The sequence below is a fragment of the Gambusia affinis genome, linkage group LG18 (assembly GCF_019740435.1).
Source record: "Gambusia affinis linkage group LG18, SWU_Gaff_1.0, whole genome shotgun sequence".
Taxonomy (NCBI): Eukaryota; Metazoa; Chordata; class Actinopteri; order Cyprinodontiformes; family Poeciliidae; genus Gambusia; species Gambusia affinis.
The window spans coordinates 6,353,486-6,365,876 of record NC_057885.1 but is presented as its reverse complement, the minus strand read 5'-3'; the positions used below and the strand labels follow the sequence as shown (position 1 = coordinate 6,365,876).

Sequence of the window (12,391 nt, the reverse complement as noted above, 5' to 3'; positions counted from 1 at the left end):
AATGAAAGCCCGATAACAATACTTTTTGGAACACAAACCATAGCGTTCCAATACAGGAGAATCTATAGCTACATTTTCAAGTAGAAAACCAAAACAGATCACCTTCTTCTTTGGTTTTATTTTTATTTCATTGACTGCAGTACAGCGTCACATACAGGCCTGTGTTATTTACTAGAAATTTGGATCATGTTTTGTGATTTTGCAAGAATGACGAGAACTTTTGAAGAACTTTTTTGTGTCAGGACAAGACTGTAAGAAAATGTATTAAATTCGCTGATTAAGATGCTTCACACAGAAAAGATAGAAATTACCAACAAGCAGAAAAATAAAGCATAAGTGTGACATCTCTATTTAATTCAACACTTTAATTGACCCCTAGCATTTAACCCTAACCTTAACCCTAAAAGTAAAACCATTATGGTGAAGACAACCATTTGCAAACTTTGTCTAAATCGAGCAAATTCCGGGTTGCACTAGCCAAACAAATGATAAGCACTATGTGCTCAAGCAAAACTCTGACCCTTAAACTTAGCAGCTCTTTCATTTTACTTTGCGTGACACTCAAAGGCAAAACAACTGATGGGCTCCAGTTCAAGGGTTTGTGCCTCAGCTTTCTCGCATTTCTCCGTAGAGTTTTCCTCTCGAGACTCGCGATAATATACACGTCCGCATGCAGGGGCTGTGAGCGAACGATGTTTTCATTGTCGCTGAGTGGAGTTGCCTGGGACGGGAGTCAGACTCTGAGTCATGACAATAATTCCTTCCATATGTGATTGGGTTACTGCTGTGAGAGAAGGAGGAACTCGCAGAGCGGCGGTGGGACTTTGGACGAGAGAATGGAGAGAATGAACATGACCTTCATTCGCTGCGCTTGTGTTGAGTGGTTGAAAAAAAAAATGGGGGAAGATGTATTTTGCAGACCATAGTGGGGTGATTGAGAAATTTTGTAAAGTGGGAGCTGGAGGCAGGGGGGTGGAGAAGGCGCAGACACAGGCGTACATTGAGGGAGACGTGGGTGGAGAGGAGAGGACCGCAGGACAGAAAATTTCAGAATGTGGACTTGTTTATTACGCTAATGCCCAACTCTGAAATACATTAGGCTTCTACTTTCCTGAAGCTTGCTCTGAGTTGGAGAAAAGACTCAGAAGGAGACAAAAGAAGGGCATAAGGGGAAGAAATCAAATAAAGGGCAGCGAGGTAAAAGTAGGAAACATGGCGGAGAGGTGGAGGAAAGAATTTAATGTGATCACGTCTCGTGTGTCTGGAGGGAAGGGAGCAGCACCGGGTCAGTGTTTTAGACGTGACTGAGAATAGCAAAGCTGAGTTCAGGCTTCACGAGCTGAGATCTAGATCTGAGACAGCATTCATTGAGCTAGAGTTAATGCTTTCATTAGGAAGCATTACTGTAATAGATCAATCCAATAACAGCAGTGGAAGGCCTCTGCAGGCCTCCATTCCTTGCCCAAAGTCTTAACGTCTTTCCAGGTAAAGAGTCATTTTTTACCCTAATTGAGTTAAACAAATGCTCTTCTCTCATATTGCTTTGTCTAGTCATATTTTCCTCCTATGAACCAGCAGACTTTGTGTTGAGTTGGTCACCTATAGCTTATTGTCTGACCCACAGTTCTCCACATTGTCTCAATTCATCAAAGCAGTTGTACAAATGGCTTTGTACAACTGCAATTTGTACAAATTGTACAAAGACAAACATGAGTCACATGGGTTTGTCTTTGGTACAAACATTAGGCCAGTTGATCAACCCTTCTAGTGTCCAGTGCAGGATAGGTTCTAGTAATTCAGTTTGTCAGAGTGGCTAAGTTGAAGCACAGCAGGAAGAAACTCACCCCTGTATCTCTTGAGATTGGGGACTAAGATTGTGGCAGTTAAGCTTAAGAGAGAGGGATAAAACAGCTCGTTTCAATCTGGTATTTAGAGGTTACTTTCCAGAACTTCCTTTAATCTTACCAGATGCCTTCACCAAAACTTTCCCAGGTACTTTTCTGGAACTTCTGGATACTTTCCTGAAATGTAGTTTTCTGGAACATACTTGATATTTCCTTAAATTTTCAAGAGACCTACTAGGTACTTTACTAGATCTCACTGGGTGCTACTCTGGAACCTATCTTATTCCACAATAGCATCCAGACATGACCTCTTTGTATGAACACATGTATGTCTTCATACAAAGACATGACCAAATATGTGCTACTTTGCCAGAAATTAAAAGGTGTTTTTTCTGAACTGAACTTGTACTTTCTAGAACTTTCATGGAGCTTATTAGGTTTTTGTCTCTGAGCTTTACCTGTACTTTCCAGGCGTAGCTGGGTTCTTTTCTGATACTTTTTTCTGAAACTTACAGGTTACTTTCCTGGAAACTGAAACTTTTATTTACCATACTTGTAACCTTTCTGGAAAATTTGTAATACTTCCCTCAAACGTTTTACAGTATTATTACGGGGTTGTTTCCCAAAACTTACTGAATACTATTCTGGAACTTACTGGGTATATTTGGGCTCTTTTATTATGTCATTTTAAATTTGGTATTTTTCTAGTACTTCAAAATTTCTGGAACTAACAAAGTATTTTCATGGACTTTTCCTGGAATGTTTGGGCTCCTTTGTTGAACTTACTGAATACTTTCAGGAACCAGGCTGTATTATGAGGTGATTAGAAAGTTCTGTTTTCCTTTGAATTAAAAGCTGCTCTTTTATAGAATGTACTGATTTACTTTCCTGAAACATACTGGTTGTCAATCCAGACCTCACTGATTACTTTCCTGAAAAGTACCCGGTAAATTTTGGAAAAGCACCAGGTAAAATTTGGTAAAAATTGGTAACATTTTACCGGGTAAAATTCGGAAGCTATGAAGTTGTCATAACGTCCGAGAATGTTTGTGAAAATAGCTTTTATGTTTCAGACTTACAGACGGTATTAATGAATAAATGACCCTGATGATGTTCAACTTAAAGATGTGGTTCACAAAATATACATTTTGTAAATACATTTTTTTGTCTCTCGCTAATCTATATACCCTATTATCTCCCAGTCTCAGTATTTGGGATGCTTGTTCCTTCACTCCGGCTGGCCCCTCTGCCTGGGAGAGAAAGTGGTTGTTCAGCTCTCCACCTTGGACTGGAGGCTCCTGCGCAGTAATGACTTCTACCTGCAGGTGGTGCCCTTTTCTACACGCTGCCCACGACTGGCCCTAAAATGTCTGGCACCCGGGGGTCGCACCGTGCAAGAAATCTTGGTGCCCGAGTCACAGCATCCCCTGGTGTTTACCTCTGAGTGGCTCCACAGTATCAACAAAGAACGGGGTCACAAGAGAGAAGGTAAACTTTCTCTATTGGTCGTATCTGTCTGACTGAAGTAGGCAATTAAAAGGGGAAGCAACACTCAGCTGCAAAGCTATTTTTCCTCGTGATTTTCATCTTTTGAGATCGATAAATACAGAGTTTTGCATTTTGCTGAAATTCAACATTTCAAAATTTAGGTATGCTTTTTCTTTTAAGGAGAAAAGAAAATCTTTTTCAAGGCAACGTATCTGCTAGTTGAGCAGTTTTGGAGATTGTGCTCGCAAAATTATACTTAATAAGCCATTAAACAAACGATAATTGTATAACTGAGTCTGCAGAACTGAGCCTGATCATTCACAAGAGCATGGAAGCCAGTTATTATCCAGGTCACAATCGTTCTCCATCTTAAGTGGACATGCATCCATCGAGCCAAGAATTTGGAAAACACTTATCCCTTTGGCTTTGTTTGAAGTGACTGTGAACTTCCTGAAAGAGAAATTTTGCAACCTATAGCAGCCAAAACACTTCAACATTTATCATAGTCTAACAGGCCTAGAAATAACAGAAGAGTCTTTGTAAGAGAAGCCTTAATGAAAAAACGACTGTATGTTGTGACAGTTTATGACCTATGAATAAACCAACCAAACCAGTCAATCAATGTTAAGGTTTGTTTGGAATAAATTAGTCAGGCTTGTAATTTTGATTCTATGTGTAAACTAAATTATGTTCATTATGTTCAGTTTATCTGAGGTAGTATTTACATTTCTCCAGCTCTTTTTTTTACCTCCTGGGATCTAAAAATATAGAATCAGATTAAGTTGCTTCTTAGCATAACTGTAAACTAGAGGTACTTTTTTCAAATGAGATTTTTGTGTGAACTCCATCCTTTGCCATCTTTTGCATAGTTGGAGGGGGACTCGACACCTGTCTGGTCAGTACATGCGATGGCGTGGTACGAGTGCCGTGGAAGGAAATAGTCTACCCAAAATTCCTCCATGACCCTTCTGAGGAGCTTGGCCTGGGTTCCAACCGCCTTTCCAGTGAAGGGGGCAGCAGCCTCGGAGGGTGGGGTGGCTCCTCCTCAGGAGACATGGACTCCTGGTCCTGGGATGATGAAGACGATGACAGTCTACCGCCACGCTGCATGGACTCTGACCCTGCCATCAGACGGCGGCGCAGCGAAGATGGCCTTGGGCGGACGGCGAGGCAGCCTCAGATGGATGGGGATTATGTGGAGCTTTTGGAGCCCAGAGGAGGACCTGATGGAGGCGTTGACACCAAGCAGAGGTATTTGGAGATGCACGGGATTTGCAAGACCAGAACTTTGCCCTTATGCAGGAGAGGTAAGGCCATCAAACTTCGCAAAGGAAAAGCTTGGGGTTATGCAAAACCTGAAAGATCGGGAAGCTTTCGGGGTGCCTATAGCACCAAGGAGAAGGAGGGAAATCCAAAGGATGACTTGCCACTGCCAAAACCTCCAACAACGGTTTCAGGATCTGCCAGAGTAAGACAGTCTTACTCCTCCTCTGCTCATGACTCAGATGAAGGAGATAAAACAAGCAGAGACAACAATAGCTTGGAAAGCCGCAGCCCTTATTTTGATGTTCCATTAAAAGAAAGGAGACCTGGTGTGGGCAAGGAGAGAGACAGCAACGGGTTCCCACAACCGTCCCGAGATGGACACCAAAATAAAGACTCCCAGAGAAGCGACAGCTTAATAGCAAATGAAATCTACGACATAAGCCATAAAAGTGGCCATGACGTTGAGGGCCAGTCGGATCATGGCTCACATTCAGACTCTGTGTTTGAGGACGCAGATAAACCACTGAGTGGAGACAGCGATGCTGTTACGCCAACATCGGACGCACCAGAGAGGCTATTTACTGGAGTCTCTGAAAGCAAAGATACAGCCAACGTTCAGTCTAAGACGAGGAACTCACCGAAGCCGAAGATTCCAGATGAAAGGGCTGAAGGGCAGGCAGAGGACAGAGTGTGTCCCAGAGGAAAAGAAGTTAAAACAGCCGGATTCAGAGCTCCACGGTATGGAAATGTTACATTTTTCTTACGATAAATTACATTCTTTCCTTATTTGTACACATGTGTATTACACTGAATTGGATGGCACAAAGAAACTGCCAACTAATGAAAAAATGATACTCTATCCCCTCTACTGTAGCGTCAGTAAGATCTTCCTGTGCTTTGTGTTTAGGAGGAAACGGAAGGGAAAGGGCGCCAAAGGAAAGGCTAGGTCTGGTGGCAAAAACCAAAAAGGCACAAAACTACAGGGTAAAAGTCCTCTGCCAAGTCCCACAGCCCACTCTGCAACTACAAAGCTGCTAATCCCAGAGGAAAAGAAGGCAGAGGAAACAGAAAAGATTGACAAACTTGATGACGTGCCCACAACTGACACTAAAGGGAAGGAAAACACGAGGAAAGGCAGTGGAGGTGGGTGGGCAAACCTATTCAGCTGCAGTAATATTAGATTTTTCTTAGTTCCCCTGGTATTGCTATGGCAGTGCTATTTCTGTTTTTTTCCATCTTCCAGCTGAGACAGATGATGGATCGTTGCCTGTGTGCAATGGTCAGTCAAGCACGTCTTCATTTAACCACTTGACTGTGGAGCCTGGATCACCGGAGACGTGTCCTGACCAGATAAATGGTGTTACCTATAAAGAGCTGGCGCTTTTAAGGGAACTGGATGCAGAATTACTTCAGTCAGGGAAGCTGCAGCTGACAGGTGACCTCCTTTCATTCTGTCCTTCATGTTTATACTGCATTTCTCCCAAACAAGCCTGTGATACAGACAGGGCAGCAGTTTACCTGGAATTACAGACACTTCATCTCTACAGGTACAGTGGACAGATTGGGGCGAGCTCTGGTTTTCACAGATGCAGGTGCGTTTCAGGAGGGGTTCTGCTCGGAGGAGGTGGCGCGGGTCCTTTCCTGTTACCACCGGATCACTCGGTGAGCTTGTGTGTGTCCACTCAATATTGTCCTGATTCTGGCACATGATCTTCTTATTTCAGCATGTTTCTCTGTATAACAACAGTAACAACACACTCCACCTCTACTGACAATGCTGGTAAAGATGTAGAAAGCCCTGAAATAATCTTTGATTGTAATAGGATAAGGTCACCCTAAGGATTCGTCACACAGCGTCTGCAGTAAAAAATATTTGAAATCCATGCATGTTTTTTTAGTTTTTAGTGTTGAGGAACTGGTAACACTTTATTTGACGGGTTGTGAATAAGACTGTCATGACACCGTCATAAACATGACATAACACCAGTCATGAACATGAGTGAGTCTTCATGAATATTTATGACTGTTGTCATAAAGTGTCATTCGATAAATCATGACACTTTTAATACAAAGTTGACATTATTCAAAATGTCTTCGTTATGATAACTTGGCATTAACCAAGAAATTATGAGCTGACATAAATTTCTCATAACAGTATTACTGATTAAACTTTAGCTTTAATAACATAAAGCTACATAATTTTTAAACAGTCATAAATATTCATGAAGACTTACTCATGTTTATGACGTGTCATGACAGTCTTATTCACAACCCGTCAAATAAAGTGTCACAGAGGAAGCAAGCACCTTCTTATGGTTGAGTGTGTTTTACGATGGGTACAAGATGGCGAGGGGGGTTAAAGTCAACCCACCCATGCAGATTTTTATTTTCTGGATTAAGGCTTGAATATGTTGCGTAATGATTATAGTTAGTCTTTGCAGCCAGTCGACACAGAACATCTCGCTGGACTTTAGCAAAACAAAGTCAATGAGTTTAGCACCTTATAATTCAATATGTATAACAAAAATAGCCTAGCATGTCCAATGCGTGACATGGAACATGCCTTCTTTGTTTCTACGCTTAGCCCTTCCACAGTGTTAGCGCAAAGCTCAGGAGGATTGTGTTAAATATCTCGGTTGGACAGCGTGGAAGTAGGAAGGGTTGACCCATGAGACCATTAATTTTGGAAACCACACCGAAAAAAAACATCATAAACACACATAAGGGGTCAGGGCAACCCCTGCTGGACGGCACGCGGACTAAAAAATCTGTGAGGTCTTAATGACCCCGTCTCTTAAGAGGGTTAAAGCTCAGAGGTGTGCAGGATATCAAGTGCTTGGTTTGTGATTTGGGGCTTGTCTTTGGCCGCTGGTGTTCTAACAGGTACTTCTTGGACTCGACGAGCTTTTCACGCCTGGTACTAACAAAATACTTTGCGATTTACAAACTTTTCTGACCACTCTGACTCTTTGAAAACACATGTTTTCTTTAAAAACTGTCCTAATCTTACATTCACCTTTGTTTCTCATCCCTCATCAGGCCTGAAGCCAAAGAAAAGGGACTAACTGTGCTAATAGACAGCAGATGCTCCCAACCATCTAGTCTTTGCCTTTCTGCTCTTAAACGGTTCCAGGTGAGGCAAAGGGAAAACAAAATAGTTGTTAAGACAAATGTGCCAATTTATTTATTTATTTATTTTGCTTGTGTGCTTTAATTATCTTGCAGAAGGGCTGGTAGCACAAACACATGTGTTTTCTGTGTGTGTTCCAGGTCTTGGTTCCTGGCGGTTTAGGATCCGCGTTGGTCCTGGTGGAGGAGCAGCAGGAGTCCCTTTCCTTAGCTTTAGATGGGACAGAGGTGACAATATCTAGGAATCTATCGCTGTTTCACACAAATGTGAAAACATTTAGAGTGTTTTAGAATGGCTAAACTCATGTAAATGTGGGTCCAGCTCACCAGCTGCTAGTGTTTCAAAATGCAGAGGACTTATTGAGTTTTCTACAATCTCACTTCGACATGATGTCTTTCTACTCCAGGGAAGGGAACTATTACTAACTACATTTCTCATCCTAAGAGTAACTTTCAAAGAAAATACAAATTTAAATTAAATGTTCTTCTAAATGTCACAATATTACCTGCACCAGACAGTAGTAGTCTAAACTCCCTAAGCCTGAAAAATCAGTGAGTAGTTCTTACTTTAAAGTTGAGCAAATGGCCAATTTTTACATCAATTATGGTTGCTGTTCATGCAAGTTTTATTTTGAAAGGCGTTTTTCATAGACGTGGAGGCCCATGGCCTCTTACAAGTAATGTTTTATATGAAACATGATGCATTATGGGCCGGGCCAGGCTTTTAAAAGGCCTCACTGGGGCGGATGCCCAGACAGCTGAGTTTCAGGGGCGGCAACTTTCTGTTTCTTTTTTTTAATGAATTTATGTTTTGCTAACAATGTTCTTATTTTAATACAGTTGGATTTTTATGAATATAAACAATAACTAAGTAAGCCAGGTAAGCCCGGGAGAACAAGATGTAAGAGCATAATCCATACCGCCTCGGGTTTTTGGTGTATTTCAGTGATTTTGCCCTGTTTTCACCATCTGGCAGTTAGACGTTATAGACCTACCTAACCTACCAGAAAACTACTTTTATTTAATCTGAACCCAGCAGTTATTAACTCATACATTCAAATTTATTTCTGTTATTTCACCACAATAAGCTTATTGTTATGCTGTTAGCTGCACATAGGCTACTGCGTCCTTGTAACCAATGAACAGAACCGTGTTTAAAAAAAGCAAAACATAACTATCTCTTTAACATAACTATAATCAGACTTTCTATTCTGATTTCTTCTAGTTAGACATTATAATGTTGGACTCCATTTGCCTTGGAATAAATTCACTTTATGCTTAAGCCTCTGGGTGCGTTCTGCACATTTACACATTGCAAGTTCCTCTATGAATCAAGTCAGGACTTGCATCTGTCAGCTCACATGTATTTCATGCACACTTGCAGAGCAAATTTCTCTGTGACACGTGGTTTGTATTACGGCTTGGCAGCACCAAACCTTTGGTTGTTAAAGGAAAATCCCGCCCAAATGATGTTAAAACTGTTAGGAGAGAAGAGTTCTCCTGGATTTTCACCTCGTTTTTTGCCGCTTGGGATACTGTTTGCCAGCCTTTCTCATCCTGTCCTTGTACTAATGTTTTATTGCATCTTTACATTCTCTCCTCAGACCCACATAGTGCGCGGTACAGGAGTCCTTCAGCAATATGTAGACAGTCAGCAGCTCCCTAAGCAGCTGGATGGAGACTTCAGTCACAGTCACTCAGACTGGCTGGCATTCAGACTGGTAAAAATTCTGCTTCGCTTTGGTTTGGTGAAATTTGTTCCATTCCTACAGAAGAGGATTAGGGCCACTGAAAAAAAGAAGAAGAATTTTGACTTCTTTTCTCAGAATTCTGATTTCAATCAGTTTAGTGATTATTTTCCATATAATGACAACACAGCTGACATACACCTAACATATTTTATTTTTTTGGATTTTGACATAGATTGGCACAGTATCAAAATTCCGAGTTTAAAGTCAGAATCTTATATTTGATTAATTTTTTGGTGGCACTAATCCACTTCCGTACATTCTTGATTAAATCCGGTGGAATAGTTTCCACGAAAACATTGCTTGTAGTTTTCATCCCTCCACTTTACGGGAAGCCGACGATCACAAAAGTGAAGAAGGCAGGAGGAGGAACGCTTCAACCAAACCTTCACTTTTGCTTTACTCATTTCCCCTCCAACAGAGGTTGGAGAAACTGACAGAGCGTTGTGAGAGCGCCCTCTCTCTGCTCGGAGAAGCCCTGCAGTCCATGGAGACGGAGGAGATGCCGAATGACATCAAGGTCGATTGAAGTCACTGTTTCATCACATGCTTTGTGTCCCTTGTCGGAAAGAGGTCGGAAAATGTTGAAACAATGATCTCTTCCAGGCTGTTCCTCAGAGCATTGACAAACACAGGCAGCTCATGGCGAGTGTGCTGGCTGACCAACGCCTAACTGAACTGCAACAGAGGGGCGGAGCCTGGCTAGCAGGACTGACTAACTGTTCGTCCGGACTGGCGCAGAGGTCGCCTGACTGCAGGTACCATACAACTGAATTCACCTAGAGCTTCATATTAAATCATTTTTGTTACGCAACTCCACAAATTTTACTCTGTTTCATTGGAATTTTGTGTGATAAACCGAAGACAAAGTTTGGAGAAACAGTGAAGTGGAAGGAAACTAATGCTGAAATGTTCACACATTCGTCTCTAGTTCAGATGGATGTGTGAACCATCACAATGCTTTCCTTCTACAAGGGTGGGGAATGATGAATGGAGAAAAATACAAGGATATCCTGGAAAAAAATCATTAACAACAAAAAAGATCCACTAGTTTCACTGGAACACTTTGCATTAAAGCATATGCATAAGTCTTGAAAACTGATGTTCACAGAAACTGTTCATTCAGTCTGGCTAGACTTGAGCTATTGAACAAAGAAGAATGAATTGCAATGATGGTAAAAAATGATTCAACAAACATCTGTCTGCAGTTGACAGAACATAAATGCATGCCCCAAATCATTTGTTTTGAAAATGTATCCTATTCCTTCCACTTTACAATTATATATATATATATGTATATATATCTATTACATAATCCCATAAAACCCAATGAACTTTTTAGTTGCTTCATGACTAGGGTGTGAATACTTTTACTTGAGGCGTATGGTTTTTTCATTTTTTGCCAATAGAACATTTAGCCTTTTTGTTTTAGGTATGTACTGCAGGTTTTTGTCACACTTATCAGACATGGCACCCAGTTTTTAGGCGATCTTTTTACATCTTGTCAAGTCTTTGCCCATATATCATTACAGACCACGCATTGAAAACCAGGTGGATAACAAACTGAGCTTTGTTTGTTGGCGTTGGCATTGCCACTCAGCTGATGATGCATCCTCCCACGACATTCTGAAAGTAGTTAGTGGTTCAGCCACAACACCCTCTACCCCCACTGACATGCAGTTTGTACCGTTCATACAACAAGAGTTTATAGGGAAGTTCTTCAAACTGAAACTGGTTGTACGCGCTATTAGTACGACTGCAGGGATGTAAAAAACTGCGTTCCCTCTTATATGTTTCTTCTGTTTTTGAAACCTAACTGTTTCAAAACCAACCTAAAACGGTATTCAACCCTCTACTGTAAAATCATGAATTAATGTGATTAACCACAAGTTTGATTTCTCTAGACCAAAACAGGCCTAATTCCTTAAGTCACTTAAAAAGACCCTCGCTAACAGCATTAAGTAGGTTTTAAATTAGCGTAATTAAAATTAGCTAACCACATTGAGTCTAAAGAAATTCAAGAACAGATACGGATCAGACGGTACCAAAGCTGTTTCTGAGGCTTCAGGACTACGAATTGCAGCGAGAGTTATACGCGAATGGAGACATCAACAAACATTGGCAAACTTTCCCGAAAATGCTCCAGGATGTCGACCGATGACTGGCTTCAGCAACAGAATCAAAGTTTTTGGAATTGCCAAATTCCAAAATTTGGCAATTCCAAATTTAATTGACAATTTTAAGTAACTTGTGGTTAATCACATTAATTCATGATTTTACAGTAGAGGGTGAATACCGTCCAGACTTAAATCCAATTGAGATGTTGTGGTGTGACCTTAAACAAAGCTCTCAGATGTGCTCAAAAAAGCAATTCTGCAAGGATGAGTGGGCTAATATGCCTCCTCAGTGATGGCAAAGACTCAGACCGTTGGTTCACATAGTTATTTCTCTCTACAAGATTAAATAGTCAATTGAAAACTTTTTTTGTGTGTTTACCAGACCAAGATGTCCTGGTCTGGTATTAAAGTCTGAATGAAAATTTGAAACATTTAGGAGTCACAAAAAGAGCAGTCCAAGAAAACAAATCTATGTTCACATCAAAGCACGCAGTCTTCCAGTTTGTTGTGGATACAGAAGCTGAAACATGTTCAGAGTCATCGGTTCAAAAGCAGTTTCCTGAATGTGTCATGTTTTCTTTTTCAGTCACAGAAGCCGAATGCTCCCACCTTCTGCAGTTTGCTTTCTCTGTTAAAACGTTCCGCTCAGGGTTAAGATTTTTAATCAGGCTGATAATTAGATGAAACAAGACTTTTTCGATTACGGCAAAGTCTTGACAGACACAACCGCTGTAATTGGGCCACCTGTGTGACTCGTTTGGTCTTAAATGTCATGAATGGCTCCTGTATGACTGAAGTA

At 41.1% G+C, this 12,391-nt stretch overlaps 1 protein-coding gene across 1 annotated transcript in view; it reads left to right on the top strand.

The window, feature by feature from the left end:
• arhgef40 (Rho guanine nucleotide exchange factor (GEF) 40) overlaps window positions 1–12,391 on the top strand; it is a 47,953-nt gene that overhangs the window by 10,830 nt on the left and 24,732 nt on the right. The window contains exons 5-14 of the mRNA XM_044098227.1: window positions 3,047–3,332; window positions 4,202–5,336; window positions 5,506–5,741; window positions 5,842–6,033; window positions 6,146–6,260; window positions 7,638–7,731; window positions 7,869–7,955; window positions 9,332–9,448; window positions 9,897–9,995; window positions 10,082–10,233. Of these exons, the coding sequence (XP_043954162.1) occupies window positions 3,047–3,332; window positions 4,202–5,336; window positions 5,506–5,741; window positions 5,842–6,033; window positions 6,146–6,260; window positions 7,638–7,731; window positions 7,869–7,955; window positions 9,332–9,448; window positions 9,897–9,995; window positions 10,082–10,233 (2,513 nt within the window). The remainder of the gene's footprint in view (window positions 1–3,046; window positions 3,333–4,201; window positions 5,337–5,505; window positions 5,742–5,841; window positions 6,034–6,145; window positions 6,261–7,637; window positions 7,732–7,868; window positions 7,956–9,331; window positions 9,449–9,896; window positions 9,996–10,081; window positions 10,234–12,391) is intronic.